General features: G+C 43.5%; 2 protein-coding genes across 2 annotated transcripts in view; one reads left to right on the top strand and one right to left on the bottom strand.

Annotated features, from left to right (window-relative positions):
• The first annotated feature begins 6 nt into the window (after nucleotides 1-6).
• Nucleotides 7-3,069, top strand: LOC131891379 (uncharacterized). The gene is made up of 2 exons (XM_059240918.1): nucleotides 7-2,069; nucleotides 2,205-3,069. Exons 1-2 carry the CDS (start codon nucleotides 1,918-1,920, stop codon nucleotides 2,962-2,964), a joined length of 912 nt encoding a protein of 303 aa, XP_059096901.1. The 5' UTR covers nucleotides 7-1,917; the 3' UTR covers nucleotides 2,965-3,069.
• Nucleotides 3,070-11,413: 8,344 nt separating this feature from the next.
• Nucleotides 11,414-21,440, bottom strand: part of LOC131891378 (uncharacterized) — a 31,014-nt gene continuing 20,987 nt past the window's right edge. Inside the window, exons 3-4 of the mRNA XM_059240917.1 lie at nucleotides 15,335-15,532; nucleotides 11,414-13,553 (exon numbers count right to left, since the gene is read on the bottom strand). Of these exons, the coding sequence (XP_059096900.1) occupies nucleotides 13,072-13,553; nucleotides 15,335-15,532 (680 nt within the window). The 3' untranslated portion in view covers nucleotides 11,414-13,071. The remainder of the gene's footprint in view (nucleotides 13,554-15,334; nucleotides 15,533-21,440) is intronic.

Consider the following 21,440-nt stretch of genomic DNA (forward strand, 5'->3'; position numbering starts at 1 on the left):
CCTCCTGCTGGAAGTCATTTTGGAGGATGTTTTGAGATCGTGGTTAAAGCGTTCAAGAGAGCCTTCTATGCCATATATCATCGAGCCGATTTGACTTTCTCAGAGTTCCGTACGGCAGTTGCAGAAGTTGAAGCCCTTCTAAATTCAAGACCATTGATGGAATCGAAATCTGATGATGTTCCTGTTCTAACACCTGCTCATTTTCTAGTTGGTTTGGTTGGTGGACATTCACTTTGTCCTCCCCTGGAGAAAAAGTTAACGCTTTATGAAAGATTCAAGTATCTAAACACGACGTTAGATCACTTTTGGAAGAGATTTATGAACGAGTTCTTACCCGAGTTACACCCTAGAAGAAAATGGCGTCAAGAGACAAGAGAACCTTCTGTTGGAGAGTTGGTGGTTCTGGTTGACGATCAATTGCCGAGAGGACTTTGGAAATTTGTGGTGATAAAAGAATTAAGCCGAGGACAAGATGGACGAGTCAGACAAGTCTTCATAAGAGATTCTGATGGTTCAGTATTAAAAAGACCCGTTTCAAAATTACTACCACTAGATGTTGAACCACTCAACTAAACCTGGTTTGAATCTTTTGATTCAAGGCCGGAGATGGGGTGGGAAAACATGTCAGTCATGAATTGACATCAAGCTTATTGTTTCAACGTTAAAAATAAATGAATAAGTGAAAAATGAATAATACATCCGAGTGGGCCTTTCTTACGTTACTTCAGTTTCAGATCATGGAAGACCTCATCGACCTCCATCCCAGCGAACACGATATGGATTTCGGGGTGGATACTAATCTACCCGATTTTTCGGAAGAGTTTCCTCCGACTCGTCATCCACCGGCAGTCCGCGACCGGGAGGAAATCGACGTGAAGAACAGTCCATGGAATGATCGCTCCGAGAGGAGGAAGATGGGTCTCAAAATTCTTCCCGTATTCACGATGAAAGAAGCTAGAACGATCATGGAAAGAATTCATCAATTTACACTAGACTTCCTTACTATAACGGAGGAGGAATTAAAAGGTCGTGTTTTATGCATCGGAAAATATGATAAAAAAGAGGACATTGAAGCTCATCCGGTTTTCCAAAGTTTCAGGGACACGGTTGAAAAAACCGGCATTCTGATTGTCGATACCGAAGGTCCCAGCCAAAGACGCTTGAAGAATCATCGAATTCCACTTGAAGCCACATCGTCAATGGTCGAAGTTCTTCAACTGGGTGATATCCTTGGAAACGTGGTCATAATCCAGACACTTCAAGATTGTCGAGAAGAACACACTGGATGCAGATGTTCAATCCCCTGTCCCAAAATTGGGAAGAAATTCGGAAAAGAGGATGGGATATACAAGTCGTTGTCCAAAAGACAAGGGAAATCACAAGTCTTGGCAAAACCGAAGGAATCTGAAGATCCATGGATTCGGAGATTTCCCAGAGTGCGTCAGGAACTGGTTGAATTCGAAATCGGTTTTCGTTGTCCAAAGTGATGTTGCTTGTCATTCTGGCACATTTGGCGACAAAGAACGGATTGATGGACTTTTGGGGTCGGACTGCAATTCCTGGGTTGAACTCTATAATATCCATGCTATGTTCTTTGGTGCGAGTTCCGGGAGTTGTAGTCATTGCCAAAAGGAAATCAATCCCGAAGAACACCGAAATCACGTGATAGACACTCATGGATTATCCAAATATTTGGAGGGACGGAAGTTTGGAAATGGGACCTTATTCTAACTGTTCAAACTCATCAATCCATCGTTACAATTAGCGAGTTGTTCAAGGAAAAACGGCTCAAAAATAAAGGTTTTTGATGCTTCAAGAGAAGATCCATTCTCACGATGGCCAAGGGAATTGGTCAAATATGATGCGGGGGATATTTTGATCGTTGCCCTAACATTGTGGAGTGTGACACTGGACTTGATGGCACTCCAAAATCTCTCTGAGGATGCGAGCGTGCTTGAATATATGAGATATGTTCTTCACATTCTCAAAGTAGAGCCGTCCCTTACCGTAGCCGCTGCCAAGGACCGTGTATGGCCGTTCAAACCGTTCCGGAGCAATAATGTTCCTGGGTGTGTAACAAAACTTGAAGGTGTCATACCTCCCTATCTTCCCGGTGGTCCAGGCTCGGAAGTTCCTCGTCCGATTCGAAACATACGACAGGTGGTGGTAGAATTGGCTGATGACCAATATTATCCACATTTCAGAGCACACAACATTCCAACGCGGTTCCATGTGGAGAATTACAATCCCCTCGAATTGGCTAAAGCAACTAGGGCCTCACCACCCAAGAGAGTAACGCCGCAGAATGTCATTGCTATTTTGAATGATGGAAACAATTTCAGAATGCCTTACTCTCAATCAAAGTGCTTCCTCGCAGATTGCAAGAAGACCCCGGGTCAATTTACGTCTACATTGGTCCCGGGAACGTCACTACGTGTCATCAAGCGCGACCCCGGTAAAGAGAGAGACCCGGACTTTTTTGGGGTGTGTGGTAGATGTGGCAGTTCGGAACATGTCAGAGCTTGTTGTGATGTTGACGAAAATGATCTCGATTGTCTCTACCCTCTGTGTCCTTTGAAAAGAAATCACCAGACGAAGACTTGCCGTACTCTTCATCACGTGTGCTCTTTGTGTGGGAGGCGGGGTCATCAAGGAATTCACCACGAATCATTTACGCCTATCGAATTGAAGAATTTCTTCGATTATTTTTCGCCTTGGGGATTCTACACATGCCTACCGATTTTGAATGGAGTGGAAGGTTTCCCCAGTAAAGACGCTGATTTTCGGTTTGGTTATTTTCGCGTTTCCAAGATGCATAATTACGGTCCAATGAATGCTCATGTCACTTGGACTCGGCCAACGTCTGGTCGAAGGAGGCGCTGTTCCGATGCTTTGGTGAAGTCCGACGGACTTCAGGCCGGAGATAATGTGGTGGAAACTCGTCGGAAAAGAGGGCGAGAGTGAGGAATCCTCGTGAGAAGATCATTATGAAGAAACGAGCCCCAATGATGAGTAAAAGAAATACAGTTACATTTTTCACCTTCTAGAATAAAGAGTTCGTGAAAGATACCCAAGTCTTCTTAATTTATGAAGTCTAAAACACGTAGATTTTGGTGTATAAATTGATTTGAGTGTACATTGGGACTCGATCATCTTGGGCTTAGTTGATTAAGTTCACACCCATCGATTGGTATTCATACGACAGGAGAATTCAATCAATCCGGATCTTGGACCATACTACTGGAGGGCCAAATCCAAAACAACCTACCATCGTCAAATAAAGGTCAGATCAATCCAACACATTTCGCTCTCAAATAATTATTTAGAATCGATCCTCTCACTTGCTTAGTTCTAGGTCTTAGAGTAAGGGTTTCGGAAACAGGGAGGTCAAATCCAATGCAACACATTGGTTTGTTTGGAACTGCCTTGATGCATCTTTTTATTCCAGCTACCACCTAGAGTCTACTTCATCCTGCTTGCGTGCCAAAACGAGACCGAGCTTTTCAAGAAGCTGAGAGAGGTGGAGATACCATCCAATACTCCACGACGCAGCGTCCATTTTCGAAACCATTGCCACAGAGGCGTCCACCGCCACCATGAAACCCGTCCACGCTGTTGCCACGCCCACCTACGAATCCACCGCGGATATTATTGTAGCCATCAAGTCTGCATGTCAAGGCTGTGGATTTCAGCGTCACGTGCAAGGTCTGGCATACCCATTCAATGTTTTACGAGTGACAAACCTGGCCACACTATAGTTGTTTGTCTTCGGCCACACCAACTCACCACCAATCCCGCCCGCCTAACTGCGGCCGCGAGGAGTTCCGTGGGCGTACACGTCACGCCTCCTCTGGGCGCCGCTACGACACCAACAGGGAGGCCAGGACGCCATCCCCAGGGCGTGGTCACTCAGTCTCCGTAGTTGGATTGGCTTCTTCATCTTCTCTCACCAGGATCACTATTGAATGCAAAGCTGAGGGGGGTGTCCCCTTCTCGAATTCTGCAATCCCAGACTCAGGCACTGCGCGGACTGTCATCCCTCAGACGGACATTCCCGAGGACGCACGCCTCCTCCCATCCTCTACCCGCCTCGTTGCCACAAACGGCTCGCCCATCTCCAACCTGGGTAGAGTTCCAATCTCTATATCCATGGCCAACGGTCCCACTGCTACTGTACACACAATTGTATCGGACATACCAGGCCCCGCCCTAATTGGTTGCGAGGACTTCAGGGCTTTGGGTGCCCTCCCTAAGGAGTTCCCAAACATCCATATGTGCAGCCTCTCTGATGATTCCAACGCCATCACCAAGTGCGAAGACGCCACTGTCAAGAATCCTAGGTTCTATGAGGAGTTGGTGGCTACCATTGCTCAGCTTGGGGCCCCAAAGGGGGTTGGCGAAATCGAGTTCATCATGTCCGGCGTGCCTATCAAGGAAGACAAAGAAGAAGCCATCAAGGCCACCATCGCTCGTCTGAAGGCTGGCCCGAGGCTTGCAGTCATGATCCGTGCTGCAGCATACAGAGGAGTGCTTGGCGTCACTTGTGGTGATGGTGCTGGAAATCTTAAGAAGGGAGGCCCTCTTAAAATCCACATGAAGCACGAGAATAAACAGGCTTTTAACCATTGCCCAACCACTTGTTGTAAAGCCTTTACACGTCATGACAGTTAGACAAGTCCCTCCCCACTACAGGAAGCCTGCCTCGGAGTTAACTTTCTGAGCTTGTTGGTTCTCTGGTAATGGTCAGGGAGACTCACTCAACCCCGTGGGTGTCACCAGCGCACTTTGTCCAAAAGCCTAACGGTAAGGTACGTTTGGTGTTTGATTACAAACGTCTGAACGACGCCGTTGTTTGCCCAGTCCACCCATTTGGCTCCGTTCCAGACTTGATGCGGCAAGTTCAACCTGATGCCCACGTCTTTGCCAAACTGGACGCAGCCCATGGCCACTACCAGGTACCACTGTCGGAGGAGGCGTCAAAGCTCTGCACATTCCTCCTCCCTGACGGCAGGTACCACCCCTTGGTGGCGCCCATGGGTTGGATGGGGAGTAGTGATGTCTTTGGGTTCCAGACTGACTTGGCGATGGCAGAGTGTATCAGGAGAGGGTGGATGTCTAAGATTGTGGACGATATGCTCCTGCAGGTAACCAAGTACGTCTTTGGCATCTGCTTCAAGGAGGGCATCACCCGCAACCTGGCAAAACTGGAAATTGGGAATAGGGTCCATTTGCCGGCTTTGTCGTCTCTGCCGCTGGCATGACGGCTGGCCCTGCCAAGGTGGAGGCCATTTCCGCCTTTCCCTCACCAACCAACATCACTGGCTTGAGGCACGGACTTCTAGAAATATGGACTGCAAACGAGCTTCCCGCCAAATCGGCCTGCTCTTGGGCATAGCCACTCTGAGCCACTTTTCGAATTAAAGTAATAAAATAAGAAACGTAGATCTCCTCAATTAACGGTAGGTAAATTTTATATCATTTACATGCAAAGTCGATCGTTTCAAAGTTAAGTTGTCAAAAGCTTTTGTAGCTGACCCAGAGCAGGCCGAAAATTCGAATTTTATGTAGTGTTTACTACATAACTTTGAACATGTCTCCTGAGTTCCCTAAACATAGGTTTGGGCTCAAACTTGGCTGAGTTTATCTATTCAATAAGATCTTGTGGTGGTATGAAGTGCTCATTTTGAATAAGATGCGCGGTTTAGGAGATAGGTTTGGCCAACCAGCTGACTTCTTTCCTCCCTGATTTTGCCCACTCCACGGTTAAGATGAGGGAATTCTTGAAGTCCACGTTGGCATGATTGTGGTTGAATGATCATGAGCATGAATTCAAGCGGGTCAAGGCCATCCTGACATCTTACCAGATTTGACATCTGATGTTTTCAAACCGTTTGACCCTTTCCTCACTACAGAGCTATTGACGGACGCCTCTTGCCTCTATGGAATGGGACATGCCCTAATTCAGTGGGAATCGAATGGGTGTCCATGCTTAATCCAATGCCACAACGCAACTATGCTCTTATTGAACTGGAAATGTTGGCGGTGTGGTGCGCCATAGAGAAGTGCAACTTCTACCTCATGGGTCACCCAGGTTTTGACGTTACAGCAGATCACCGCCCACTTTTGGGCGTCCCCAAACGCTTCATGGCGGCCATGAACAAACTGCACCTCCACAGGCTGAAACAAAACCTCTCACAGTGCAAGTTCTCAGTGACATGGGCGCCTGGCAAGCGCCACCTGATCGCGGATGCGCTCAACCGCTAGTCTTTGGACCCTCCTCTGCCATGGACATGGTGCTAGCACTCTGCGCCTCCGTCAATGACCCCTCTCTCCACGTCATTCCCAATAACAGACAGTGACTACCTCAAGCTCGCCAAAACCATCATATCCAGCTCGCCCCTCCCTCACGACCTCTCTGTGTACGGCGCCATCTTCAATCACAAATTATAAACCTCCTGCATCTCTCTCACTCTGCGATAAATAAGACTATCAAGCTCGCTACCCAGCTTTACATCTGCCCAACTATCAAAAATGACATAAAAACCGCATTCCGTGGGAATTTAGTGGCACCTGGAGTATACTGAAGCGTTTGCAGAAGAAACTTTATGGATGTTGATGCTTCTTTATTTTCTTGACCACCAATTTCAATTCGATTACCATTCATCATGAGACGATTGTGAGCCGAGGTGCTGTTTGTGAGGTGCCACATAACGCCCCGGCCAGATGCGGATTCGTACCAATCAATATTGAACAGGTGCCGTGACCAAATGTCCGGCACGGGTAATTGTTGGAGGAGGCAGAGATGAATCAAAGTGGGCTGGCTTGAGTCTGTCAATGGAAATGGTGCTTTCCCTGCCGTTGATATCAAACACAAAGTATTTGTCCCGCCGAATTACAAAGGAAAGGGCCCATCATACGGGGGTTCCAAGGGAGATTGGGCACAATCAATCCGGACCCATACAAAGGGACGAGAAAATAGAGCAGGCAGGACATAATGGAGTGGCTGTCCGCGAAAATGAGAAGGAGGGGGGATAACTTGAGCCAGACCCTCACGGAGTTGGCGAAAATGATGTTGGGGTAGACTGGCACCGTATAAAAGTTGAGCGGGGGAGAGTTTGAGATCGTCTTTGGGAGCGCACAGAATGCCAACAAGGACCCAAGGTAAATGCTGAGCCCAATGTAGATCAGCCAATCGAGCCCGGAAGATGTCTTTCATTTGACGGTGAAACCGTTCAACAAGGCCATTAGATTGGGGATGGTAAGAGGTTGTGTGTTGCAGTTGGGTGCCCAACATGACCGAAAGTTCGTGCCTGAAAGAGGATGTTAATTGGGCTCCTCGATCCGTGATGATGGTTTCTGGAAGTCCAAAGCAACAAATCCAGCTGGTAAGTAAGGCATGGGCACAAGAAAGAGCCGTAATATTGGGTAAGGGAATGGCTGAAGAGATCAATGATGGTAAAGATATACTTGAAACCGGCTGATACACCTAAAGGTCCATCAATATCAACATGACCTGAAACCTGGCGGAGGGTTTCTACAAATGTTGAACAAGCACTTTGGTATGACGACTAACTTTACCCCGTTGGCAGTTGGTACACTGGGCGGTCCTAAGTGTCACATCCCGATTCAGACCATGCTATAGTATTTGGACAAGAGTCTTCGTCCCGTGCAAGCCCCCAATGCGCCTTGGCGTGAACGGTAATTAAAGAGTGTGCGGTGGAGGCTTAAAGGCATCCAAAGACGAGGGATGGTTTGTGAAGTATTCTAGAGCAAGTGAACTCCGGACAACACTTCAACCACTTCAAATTTCAGGGCAATTAGTGATGTACGCATGGACAACCATTCCGGGTTGGACGTCTGAGCTTGGGGGAGGGCCAGGGGGGAGATCGATTTCACCCAGCACAAGGAGCACACGCAAGAGAGAGCATCCGCCACAACATTGCCTTTACCTGAGACATGGCAAATTTAGGTGGGGGATTCTGAAATGAACGAAAGTTGACGTTGTTGTCGGCCAGAAATTGGGTCCATGGTTTTGGCGAAGGCGTAAGTTAGGGGCTTGTGGTCCGTAAAAAGGCAGACATCTCGACCCTCGACAAAATGCCGGAAATGTCGTACAACCAAATTAATGGCCAACAATTCCCGATTGAAAGTGTTTTATTTGAGTTCAGGTGGTCGTAGTTTGCGAGAAAAGAAAGCCAATGGACGCCAAGTTGGATCTCTGTATTGTTCCAATACGGGTCCAACGGCCACACTGAAAGCATCTGTTGTGAGGGCTAAGGGTGCTGAACCATCCGGAAAGTTGAGAAGAGTGGCATAGAACAACATGAATGTGATTCGCCAAGGCCGAATTGAGAGCAAAGTCTTGAGGCAGGCCTTTGAGGGCCTCTTGGAGGGGGCTAATCACTTGGCAAAATTGGGAATGAAACCTTGATAAAACACCGCCATTTTCCAAAAACTCGTGTAAAGTTTGTTGATTGGAGGGCATGGGAAAATCTCAAATCACTTGTACGCAGCTAGGCGTGGGTTGGATTCCATCTGGTCCAATCAAGTGTCCCAGGAAGGTAAGTCTAGGTTGACCAAACTGACATTTTTGGGAGTTAATGACCAGACCATTGGGGGCTAAGTGTTTGAATACTAAACGGACGTCTGCAGGGGCCATGGGAATTTGATCGTAACCCTGAATAAGATCGACCTTGGAGAACACAACACTTCAGCGGAGGCCGTCGGCAAAATCCTTCACATGAGGAATGGGATAGCGATCAGGTACAGTCTTGTCATTCAATTTGCGGTAGTTACCACAACATCCCCAAGCATTGCAGACCAATCATCTGGGCATTGTCGACCAATCATCTGGACATTGTCGACCAATCATCCAGGCACTATGGACCAATCATCCAGGCACTGTGGACCAATCATCCGTGCATTGCAGACCAATAATCCGCACAAGGGTGGGAAATCCACGCCCTGGCTGGCATGCCTCACAGGTGGGCACATTCATGGGCGATCCCAATACCAGTAGTGGTGGGATCAAACAAATAATCACCGGAGGTTGCAACAAGGTCTACCAATTTACATTTTCAGTGGCAGGCATATGGCATTACTGGATGAATATCGGAAACCTGTTAGTTAGTCTTAAAAAGGAACACTGTCAAACCCATCAAACCAGGGTTATCTTTTTGGTCGAAACTAAACTTTTAGGGTACGTTCGAAACGGCGTTGCTTTGAGTTTCCAAGCTTTATGGCTATCTTGATTTTGAAAATTTACTTGATCCCATCACTACATAACAGGGCTCCCGGCATCTGGCCTCCAGAAGGGGCAACTGGCCTCCATACAGGCAAAACCAAAGTTCGGCTGTTCCGTCCACAATCGAGTACATCATCCTAATATGATATGGATAAATGATGTACATAATACACGATAGTTTACGGAACGATGTTTATCAAAATGTGTAAGAAAATGTACACGTATATTATGATCTTGTGGAAATCACAAAGTCGTTGGATTGCCCATCGTGTAGTCCGTTTGTCGGTCAGATGGTGACCAAATGCCAGCCCAATGCTCGCAATCTATTGTAAGTCTCGGAAAGCTTGTGAGGTTTAAAGACGCTCTCGAGGAATCGATTCTCAGAAATTGATCGGATGTAATCGCAAAAATCCTCGGTCACCAAATAACCGATATTCCCGTGATTATTGTGAGAGGGGGAAGAGAATCTGAGTAAGCTATCTCATCCTCAAGAATCGATGTTACCAAAATGTCAACCCTTTGCCGTCCAGACCCAGTGGTGGTCAGATGTGACCCACATACCATACTTTACAGAAGAGGCAGACATAGTCCATTGTCGGCAATCCGAGAAACCCCCTTGATGGCCAATGTGACTGGCCTGACGAAAGGGGCTCAACACCGGGAATGTAAACCACCAAGCTCCATTGAACCAAGACATGTCGCCCGCATTTAAAGAGCCGTTCTTTTCAGAAAATAGGAGGGTCCAAGCTCATACATCGTACCATCCAGATCTGAGGAGTGAAACACTCCAAAAGAGCCCAAAGCCTCTGAGGAGCGCAGAGTCATACCACTACTATTGGGACATAGAAGCAGGAAAGGAAGATGACGTCATCGTCAAGTTTTGGGAAGTTACTTGCATTTTTGAGGCTGAATAGTTCTTTGTTAAGGGATTAAATTAGAGTCCCAGTTCATCTATCCATAAAAGAAATAATTTATGCAGCATTATGTTATAGTAAACTGTCACAGTGTTACTCATTAACGTGCCTAAAAATCACTTTTTTGCTGAAGAAATATATTTTTGGACTTATTTTTCCTACTACAGAACTTTCTATCTTACAAAAGACTTTTTGAAACCCTAAAAAAACGTTTTTTGTCTAATATTGTGCCTTGTATCTTGGGTTTTTAGTACTTCTATTGTATTGAAAAGTACCCTCGTGACCTCCCAAAATTTGTGCTGATATCATCATTCAGCTGCTACTTAAAGGAGTCAAATTGATTGGACGTCCAGAACTTTGATGTCTTTATCGGTATCGTCCCAGAGGCAGTGGTTTTCATAAGCTCGAGAAATTGTAGTGGGATGTCCAGAAAACTACCATCCCCTTTTGCAGCCCTAGGCGGAACCCGAGATGGACGTGGCCTTTAAGAAGGTGAAGAGCAACTTCAACATGTGGGATGTCGCCTTTGTAGCTTTCATTTGTCTGGACCTAAGTCTAGCTCTCCAAGAAACGTGCCAAAAACACATCAGTACCACCCTCCATTCCTTTTTTGTCCCACCAAAATGGATAGTGGGTCGAAGTCATCTTCATTCACATCAAGGGTCCATAAGACCATCTCGCTTCAGAATCTCGCCCTTGAAGATGTCCAACCTACTATCACAGCTGTCCATTCTCCAGATTCTCATTGTACGCATCTCTGTATGCGGTAATTCATACGGTTTTATTTATTTTAAGCAATAAAAGACTGCAAGGTACAATGAGTATTTTTAATTTTCTCGGGCTCCTTCATTGTTCAATTTGCTCTCTTCAAATATGCGTAGGTCGTATGTAGGCGTTGATCCAGTAGCAGGATTTAAGTCAGACTTGGACAAGTTTTTGACGAAAATTGCTGATCAACTTTATATTCAAGGGTTAGCCAGATCAGCCGACACTAATTCGTCAGTCGATCAATCGATCAAATAATATATATAAATGAATAAATTTCTCGTCTTGAACTACTGGGATTCCAATCCCAGCAGTGGTAAGGAAGTCGGCGAAAAAAAATAATTCCAGATGTTTGGTTTGGTTTGAAAAAACATTTCGAATGACCTTTGATTTGGATAAAGACCTTTATTGGATTTATAGGATACAAGGAGAACATAATGGATCATGCAAATGGATGGCGATAACATAGATACAACTTCTGCAACTGGACTCTTTGATCTTATTTGAAAATACGGGCATGGATGTTATGATGTCTCTATGGTTGAGGTCGAGGAGTAGGTGGATTTAAATGAAGGCCCGGATTAATCTCAAGTCCATTGGCTCCGATCACTGGTTCTCTTCTCTCAAAGTATCTTGGGCGAAAAGAATACTTAGGGAGACGGCCCATTACTTCGATCTGAAGTTCTTGATAATCCAACACCTCTCCATTCTGGGGATTTGAGAGTTTACATCAATTGCTAACATAACATGCGGGAGGATCAATCTGGACACCATGACCACCAATCAAGGTGTCCAAGCAAAGTCAATCTTCGATAACATGGTCTTGGAGAAGCTGTTCTCACTTATAAAGTGGCCTTGATGAAACCAGGGTGTTTTCCAAAGTCAAATCATTGATAGGATTTTAGATTTTCTCGATCGAAGATTCACTCCTTCAGTTCACAAAAATTGGGCTCAGGATTTAGGGAGATTTGATTAAAAACTTGTCCATGTCTGATTTAAATTCTGCCTCAGGATCAACGCCCATATATTTCTTGGTTTCAAGAGCGAGGCAAACAGCCAACACTGCTCTGGTCAGCTCAATCCGAGGAATTATTACAGACTTTCTTACAATCAAAGACAGGGAAAGGTTGTAAACTAGCCACGAAAGTTGTCCCGCACAACCACTTCTGGTCAAGCACATAACTTTTTTAATTTTGTAGCCAATTTCGGGTTTGGCCATCTGAAGCCTAGGTGCGAACTTTCAGAACGATAGAGTGATTTTTGCAGAACTGAGGACATTTTAAGACCTACTAAAGTCATTGTTACGATGTACAAACTTGTGTCACCAAGATCCAATCCTTTTGAACGATTGTGGTGTCAACTTCCTTTCAAATGACGCGCTCATTTACACAGATAGTACTAAATTTCAATTCATTGTTACTCGTCAACCAAAGCCCGAATCGTGCCGAAACTTGGTATGTAAGCTCCTTCAGCTTATACCTAATTGATATTGTCAATGAAAAAATCAGTGGCTTAATTGCGATCAGATTTAATAAAGATGTACAGCAGACAGCCCGAGCAGAGGTCTCCATGAATTTAGTTCTTCGTGGATGAGCCAAGGATGCCTGCAACTAGTTAGAGGTCTCTGTGGGTGAGCTCATTCAGGCATGAGATAGGTCTGACTTTTACATGCACAAAGTTCCATCTCAGGACAAACTCGGGAAGAAAACCTGCTGATTTCCAATTATTCTAAGGCAAGTATTTCAGAATACCTACAATCAAAAATTGCTTTCAAGAAATTAAGTTTATTTCATAGACAGAGTTCGAGTAAATTCCATTGAGAAAATCTTGCTTTTGTACTACCAAGCAGCTACACTTTATAGGTTTCAGGCGTCTATGCTTAACCTTATTTCGTATCATTCATTTTCTAGGCGAACTTGACTAATTTGTTGTCATATTGATGATCCTGAGCTCAATGATTGGCAGATAAGAGCCTTCCCCTAATCCTTTCTTTGGAGAGGGTCTTTGTTCCCACGGTTGATTGGCTTGATACACATCCTTGACGAATTGACGACTTTGTCCTTTTGGTATGACGTAAATCTTAGTGTCCACTTGGAACAAAGGGCCAAAATAAAATGGGTATGGGACGTCATATTTGGCAACGGGGGTCTAAGTTGTCGAAGCCAAATCAAGGAAATAGGCTGTGCTCAATAGGCTTGATTTGCCTTTCCCACCAATTGACAGAATACCATTTCTTCCATCGGCTAACTGAACCATTCCACAAGCACAACCATAGGCGACTTCCGGTCGGTCTGGCAGCTTAGTCCATTGGGAGTCTTCACTTGAGAGCATATCAGTGTAACCTACTACTTGAGATTGAGGGAGTGTCCACCCTCCAATCACAATTACAGTTCCAGGGTCCACTTGAACAAGGGTATGTTGACTCCGAGGGGGCCTCAGATTGGGCTTGGCAGTCCAGGCATTTGTGACGGGATCAAAAATTTCCACTGATTCTTGTGAAGTATCGAATTTATTAATTCCGCCCACCACAATGGGACGCCCGCTTAAGAGACCCATGGCACCGGCATTATGATATTGTAAGGGAACTGGCATAGGTGTCCAGATATCGGTTTTTGAGGATGTGCCTGAATCTGAAATATTGTAACTGATTATTGACCTTGGGCATTGGAACAAGGACGTCATCCTCATGCAGGATGTCAACTTATGGGCTGGCCACCCAAAAGAAAAATTGATCGATGTTTTCAATTTTCAATGCCTTCATCAGTTTTCTTGATTAAGAATTGACAATGATACAGGCCAGTCAACCTGTAGCAAACTCTGGGACATCCATTCATAAGCATTAGCTAAAAGACGTCATGGCATGGCGTATGTTCAGGGCAAAATCAAATCACTAGATTACCGACAGTTAATGTAATTTAATAGCAAGAAATAGAAATCAAAACAAACGCATGAAAAGAATAAGAAGTACCCAAGTACAACATGGATTCGTATCTCTTTTTAATACCTTGACACAATTCGGTCAACATTTTGACGACGTAATTGAAGGACTATCGCATAAGGGCTACGTAGACGTTATATACCTAAGCTTCGCAAAAGCTTTTCACAAAGTGAGCATATTTTCTGCCTAATTACTTAGCTGCTATATCTAATGGGATAAATATTCATAAGTGGCTTAAAGAATTTCCGACCAATCAAACTCAGAATGCCAAGGTAGAAGGAGTATTGGGGGCTATGCAAAACGCAACTTCTGGAGTTCCTCGGGGTTCCATCGTTGGGCCTCTACTATTTATCCTGTTCATTTCTCCTCTACAAACATTTCCCCCTATATCGTCCATCTCGGCGTACGCTGATGATACCAATTACTTTTTGGTAGAAATTCTGGTAACACTCAAGATCTACAAAACGATTTAGATCAGGTTTATGGTCGGGTAGGTGGAAAAAACATGACATTGAATGGTGAAATGTTTAGAGCAATGACGTTTGATCCCAAGGACATCGAAAACCGACCTACTTAGATAATTTTCAAAACCCAATCGAGATGGTCGCCTTGGTAAAATATCTGGGAATAGCTGTTGCGAATGATGGAAACTTCGAGGAATCAATTGTTCGCTTCCCCTATTTGGGCCCCCCATGACCGCAACAGGTCCCTAAAAGATTGTAAAAGTGTAGAGGACTTTCTGGAGCCATTTCATTTATTGGGATCGGCTACAATCCCTGGAACTATACAACGCATAAAGAAGATACGAACGATAAATCACTATCTACATGGTTAAATGTTTCCATGGCCTTGGCCACGCCTTGGCCGTACAGCAGACGATAAATCACTATCTACATGGTTAAATGTTTCCATGGCCTTGGCCACAACCCAGGAGTTGAACACGTTTTGAGGCATGGATATTGCACCATTCGACTTCAAGTGAATTTCATGGACATTAAGATTTTGAAAAAAAAATAAGGCCGTTTTTTGTTTTGAGCAGAGGCCCTGTTGTGTTGAACATTTTGCTAGCAACTCTCCGACTATTCTAAGATTTAGATGAACCTTTGCTAAGGTTTAAGCGCGATCATCTTGATCGATTCTTGCATTCGGTAGCTGACCAACCTTACGTTCAAAGATATTTTAGAGTGGCCAAAGCAAATTCATTATCGTACCATTTTTTAAAATCAAACATTACTTGTTAGGAAATCATTCCCAAGCAACGGTTCAAAACCCGTAAAAAATCTACTGTTCCAAAATCAAAACGACAGAATTCAATGGGAAAATTGAAATGATAATAAAATCAAAAGAACACTATTTTAAGGTCTCTAAAAGATAATCAGCGTATTCTAGTACGATATAGCCCCAGATATCAATCGTTAGCCCCCAAATATCTGCCCACCCGAATAGTAAGTAACTCTTCAAGCATGAACTCACGGAATGACCAGTGAAAGCAAGCGGTAAGTGTCATCAAACATATCAGTAATCCGTGATTGTACACCACTGAGAATGTATAAAGAGTATCCATCGTGGTAAATGGCCATCTTGGGTGAACAAAATCTGGAAATGGGACGCTGGCTTCCACTGCAGGGAAAAACTTGATTGTGTTTGAATCATGCGCTCCAAGGTATAAAACTGAAAGAGAGAGAGATAAACCAAACTTGTCTTCCAGCACAAAAGTTTGGATTTGTTTCGTGTTGAGGGCATTGGTAATTCATATATCCCGCCATTACTTGCATCGTAACGTCATGGGGGTCACTTGTCACTTAGAGCATGGAGTACTTCATGCATAAAGGAAGCAATACCTAGTGAGTGTTATGAGAGCAAGCCAGGCGGACTTGTTTTTAGAGCGAATGGGTGACAGCGGAATCGCTGATCGAGTATGGCATCTGATTTTTCAATTGGCTGGAGTTGCACTGTCCACTGCTTACTGATTCAGCTGCAGTAAATAAGCACAACAAACTCAATTTTTAATCTTCTATGTTGCTTCTTCTATGCTTGTCATCTTTTCTTCTATCATAACAAACATAAATTCTGCTTATCAACCTCGCACGATTGTGCCCTTCAATTCCCGCATCTCTATTTGTCTGCTTGGCCTCACATACCTTGGAGCATTAGGAAGGCTAACAAGGCTAATATGTACGTACATTGGTTAGCCCCTACGTTAAATCTAGATGTTACAACTTCAATTGATATGCTCCGCGATATAGTGGTATGAGGTGTGTTCAGTTTATGAAGTGATCTGTACTTTTAAAGCGAAAGGTTACTTTTTGTCTATTTTTACCCTTTCGCCTTTATTCGATATTTAGTCTACCAACCAACTTAAGTTAGCATTTCAAGCTAGCCCTTGAATCTAGGGTTGATCTGGAATGCTACTTACAAACTTGTCCAAGTCTGACTTAAATCCTGTCACTGGACAAAGATCTACATGCTCCCTACGAACATTTGAGGGCAATATATTGAACGTTGATGGGCCCGCGAAACAAGAAAAGCGGACTTCATTGTTTGAACAAGCCTGGATTTTTGAAGGCTTGGAGATGCTCTCAAAAAGCACATTAAGCCTCTACGGTCACTAGAATTGACTCTAAGACCTAAGTTGGGTCAATGCACAGCCGCAACTTTCTTAATCTCTTTAATCTCTTGTCCGACCTTTTGCAACCTGCTGAACCTATTGGAGCCCTAATGGGTGAAGCATATTCAAGATGTGGTTGAGCAATCGACTTGTATTTTTTTTGTATTAGTATTTCGGAGTATAGATGTGATAAAACAGTTGAACAAATGTTACCCACATCACCCCTGGTCCCTCATGAGACATGGGGCTTTTATTAACTGGGAGTTTCGTCGTCTTGGACAAACAGTTAGGGGGGCACCTTCAAACCGTCGATTTTATTGCCCTGGGGCCGAGGAGACAGGTTGCCTTGAATGACTACGTGTAATTTTTCATTAGTTGGGTCCCGAGAGTCCATGAATGTTCATGCCCCGCAAGATTAGCAATTCCGTATGTTCCAAACTGTTGAGTGAGCGCGTGATTATTTCTGTCATACATGAGGTCCATTGCCTGGTTGAAAGGTTATTGTCCATTAAGGAGTTCATTTCGTGAAAAAGCGTGTTCCAGGCCTTAGGAAATTGGTAGTCAGGGAGTGTTTGGAACCACAGTCGGAATAGGGGCAATTCAAAGACAACCCGATTACCCCTTCGTTGTTTGTGAGTGTACTGATTCACAACCCCCGGAACGTTCCATTGAACACAAACGCAAACTGTTCACATGTACCAAATCGTCAATCTTTAATATATTCCATTTCTTGAAGATTGGGCTGATGTGGGATTTGGCTTTTGTCCCTTCAATCCATCTGACTGCTTTCTTTTGGAGAGAGGCCAGAACCTGTACACCATGGCTTCCCACAAAGTATTCAAGTCCGTACTCTAGTTTGCTTTTAATTAGTGCATTGTAAAGAACGCACCGCAGCTTTGAGGGTTTTGCGTTCTTTCCTAGATAAAATGAAAATACCAGTTTTCTATTACCGTGGCCCAATTGCTGTATGTGATATTTCCAATTCAAATTTTTTTGAACAAAATCTTGTCCCTTGAGCATGTGGACCACAAAATGGCAACACAAGGTTTTATACCTCAGGCTCCAATTAATCAAGAAGAAGGGGCTGGAGATTTTCAAATGTTTCCATGGGAATTCAATGTTCAATTTGACGACAACGATTTGCATTTCAAGGACACTTGCCTTGCTACCTCAGTGACGGCAGCTTTTTTCCTGGAACAATTTTTAAACAAAGCAGATTTGAAGGCATGGAGCACAATCCGGTTTTTACATTCTCTGACCTTAAAACGAAGGCAGTGTGCTCAATTCCTTCTGAATGAGAAATCAATAGAAATTGCAAATCGGTAAGTAATCCTTCTACCTGTGATTTGTATGAAATTAAAGAGAAATTTTCTGTTTATGGCATTTTCCATCAGGTTGAACAACATATCGTTCGGAGGGCCTCATAAAGTTGAAGTGTTCGGTGATATTGCCGCAGTGTTGGAGATGAACATTGTTGTCCATGAATCGCATGGAATATTATATATGTTTCCCCCGACCTATGCTCCTGAACGACCTATCTTGAACTTGTTCTTGAGGCCAGATCGTGTCGATTGCATTGCTCACATATCAGTAGTCAAATACAATTACTTGGAGGTGATTTTTTTTGGTTTATGTCAAACTAGTGCCCTGTATTATGTCAAACGGGAGAAATTTGGCCATGTTGCTGTGGCCGAGACTCCCGATTTTGTTGGAGCAAGATTTGCATCACGGCTGTTCAAGGTTTTAGCAGCACAACCTAACACCACTTGGCTCTACAATGACGACCAATCTTTGGAATATGTCTTAAAGTTGTTCACTTCAAGTTCGATCCCCGCCAAAACGGTTAAAAAATGGGTCCTGTCTCTATTTTTTTTTATGCCGTCTCAATTTGAAAAAATCGATTATGAAGGGGCCATTCCCAAGATTGAGGATCTTCTCGAGGAACAAACCCCCATTGAAGAGAAATTGTCCATCTGGGGGTTTCATGGCAAATTCCAGCAGGGGCATGTTTGGCGTTGTTGAGAGCAACTGGACATATTTTTGGGCACTGGCTTCCGAGGGATAATGCGTCTGGCTTTTGACCTACTAAGGGATCAAGCCAAACTTCAAAAAGAATGAGCAGGCATTGCTTTGGAGTTGAATGGTTGGCAAATTGAAAGACACTCCCAAATTTCTCAAATTCAATTAGGTTGCAATCATCGGCTCTGCCAGTTGTTCCATTCACTAGATCCACAAGCACCTTTGTCCAAAATTTATACCATTTTAAGAAACGACGTGGGAGGCAATGTCAATATCTCTCTTTTGGAGCAAAGGGCGATCCAGTTCTTGTTGAAAACCATGGGTTCTCATGTGAATGAGGGAGTCTATCACTTTTGGTCGCCTTACGGCCCATTCACTTTTGGTCGTTTGACTTCCGATCTCCTCATCAAGGCAAAACCGCAAAACCGCAAAACCGAGTGTTCGAGATGACTGCAGTTGACTTGTATAATTATTTTGAATTCCCGGGCTTTTTCATGAAAGGTCATGGACGAGAACAATGCAAAATCTTTCCACGGGACTTGTGTCAGTTGGAGAGAAAGATTTTTGGGCTCAACTATCCAGAGAGGCGAGCAATTTTGCCAAACAAAGATGAACCTTGTTCCCACTGACATTGAGTTAATTGAGCCCAATTTTTTAAACGTAAAAATTGAGTCTTAGGATCGAAGTTAGTACGAATTCATCGAATTTGTTTTTTCAAATGTAACAACCAGGATGGGGTTGCGACAGAACTTGGGCGTCTTTCTCATCCGAAATGTCCATGTTTTCATCTACTCGATTAATAATTGTGACTATTAACGTGTCGCACACAAGTCAGTGATAAGAGCATACATATATTTTTTCTTGTTTTTTGTTGGGAGCCACTCAAATACACAATGTGTACAAAAGAGTAATGGCACACTTGGGAAAAAGTACTAAAACCGAGAGAAAGAAAAAGAAGCACGATTAATTAACTGCTCAAGAAGTCGTCTTAACGTCGTTTAACGTTTCCACGTCGACCAAATATCATATATAGATTGAAAGGTAATAAATAGACGAATTACAGCCTTTCATTTTAATAGTTCTGAGGATTGCATTCCCTGTAGCGGTTAGAAAAGCCCGTGAAAAAACAAACCCAAAACAAAGTTTCTTTGACAAAGAAAACCCTATTTAGATACCTTGGCATTCAAACAATCATTTAACCAGATATTGTAATCTCCGTGTTCAGCTAGCACTGAAAACAGTGATCGGTCAACTACGTTTGTAATGAAATGTTCTGAAATGTTCTGCGGTTAGAGTTTTATTCACTGCCAAATGACAAGGTTTATTGAACTCTCTGGAAATTTCTGGAACGAAGGGCAAATGTATTACGTAAATGTATTCGCTTACATCAGCGGTCCTCCGATAGTTTCAGAGACGTCATGCTTGTGACATCCATGATCTACATCAATGTAAATCTAAGGGTAAATATGTTCTCACCAATTTCGATACAGATTTCGGAGTTTTCATGATATCCACAATGAGAGTGTCACAAGATCCATTGTTAATTACTGAACAAACCCTCAAGGAACCCACGTTTACTAGATGGATTTCATGCATGCCATGTATTAAGATCGGCAAGCGGTCTTAATAAAAAGGAATGAGATAACACGCAATATGAGACAGATGCTTCTTGTGGCATGTCATAATCATCAGGGATGGAGAAAATATTTGATCCTTTCAGGCAAAATATTATTTCTCTTTGTCTCAAAAATGGGGCCAAATATATTATTTTTGTCTCTAGAATTTGCAAATATTATACAATATTTGGCAAATGCAACTATCAATATCTCATATTTATTCCTTCCTCGTTCATTGAATGCAGCCATGTGTTGAAGCATTGAAAAGCAAATATTTTCAGTAAGCTATTCTGTGTCAGATATTGCTCCTAAACGTCCTGGTAGAGGTTGATGCTGCTCTCACTATCACGTGGTCATACAATATCATCAAAAGTGGGAAATTAACGATTAAGAAAGCTAGTTTTGAAATAACGGATTAACAATCAACCAAGTTCACTTTTTAGCCATTGATGCCCATCACTGGTTCCATGTAACCTTACACAAGCATAAGGCTTTTTTCTGAAGTGATAGTTCTTAGAATAAGTCATGTAATCATTTATTTTCTAGCTGGGCACTTGGAATGACACTAGGTATTTAGCTGAACTTTGATTTTACACCTGGTAATGCTGTTGCAAGCAGAGGATCTAAAAATAGATTTGAATATAAGCATGTTGGAAAAAGAGAGGCAATGTTTATACAAACACGCTCGGTCCCCATAGTGTTGCACTATCATGACAAAAACGAGGTTCCCTTGCCTAATGGCTCATGAAATGACGGAAACATCCTCACTTGGCTTGTTTATTATTTGATGGCCATATTCCAAATCTTCTGTTTCACATTTATTTACAACAATTGCTTGATGTCCTCTGTGCAAATTCCATTTGTCAAAACTCTGCAGCAGTCTTTTGGTTATGCTTCGTATTAGTATTGTGGCAATTCGGGCAAAGGTCGGATTCATGCGAGTCAAAAATGTTCTGACTTTTGCCGGACTCAAGTCTGCTGACGATCAAGACATCTTGCATATAATTTCCCTTAAAAGGTTTCATATTTCATATGTCTTAGAAAATGCAAAACTGTTATTACTGTAATGTCTTTATGGCAAGGTACGAATAAAGTTGAACAGTTAGACAATTTGTGATCGTAATGGCCAGTCTTTATTTAGACAGGACTCTAGAACACGCAACCAAAGATATTGATGGAAAGGGTCAGATTGCTGGGAACACAACATCTCCCCCCCCCCTCCCCCTCCCAAGTTTGAAGGAATAAATCATGAGCGAAAAGTAATGTCGGTTCTTTAAAATGAAGACGAACATTTGAAATTGCCGCTTTTGTAACAATGCGTGACGTCAGAGATAAA

Source organism: Tigriopus californicus, chromosome 12, assembly GCF_007210705.1.
Source record: "Tigriopus californicus strain San Diego chromosome 12, Tcal_SD_v2.1, whole genome shotgun sequence".
Lineage (NCBI taxonomy): Eukaryota > Metazoa > Arthropoda > Copepoda > Harpacticoida > Harpacticidae > Tigriopus > Tigriopus californicus.

Coding starts and splice junctions, on each gene's coding strand:
- LOC131891379 (XM_059240918.1), top strand. CDS start 1,918: ATGGCACTCCAAAATCTCTCTGAGGATGCGAGCGTGCTTGAATATATG. Junction 2,070..2,204: donor CGGAGCAATAATGTTCCTGG/GTGTGTAACAAA, acceptor TCCACATTTCAG/AGCACACAACATTCCAACGC.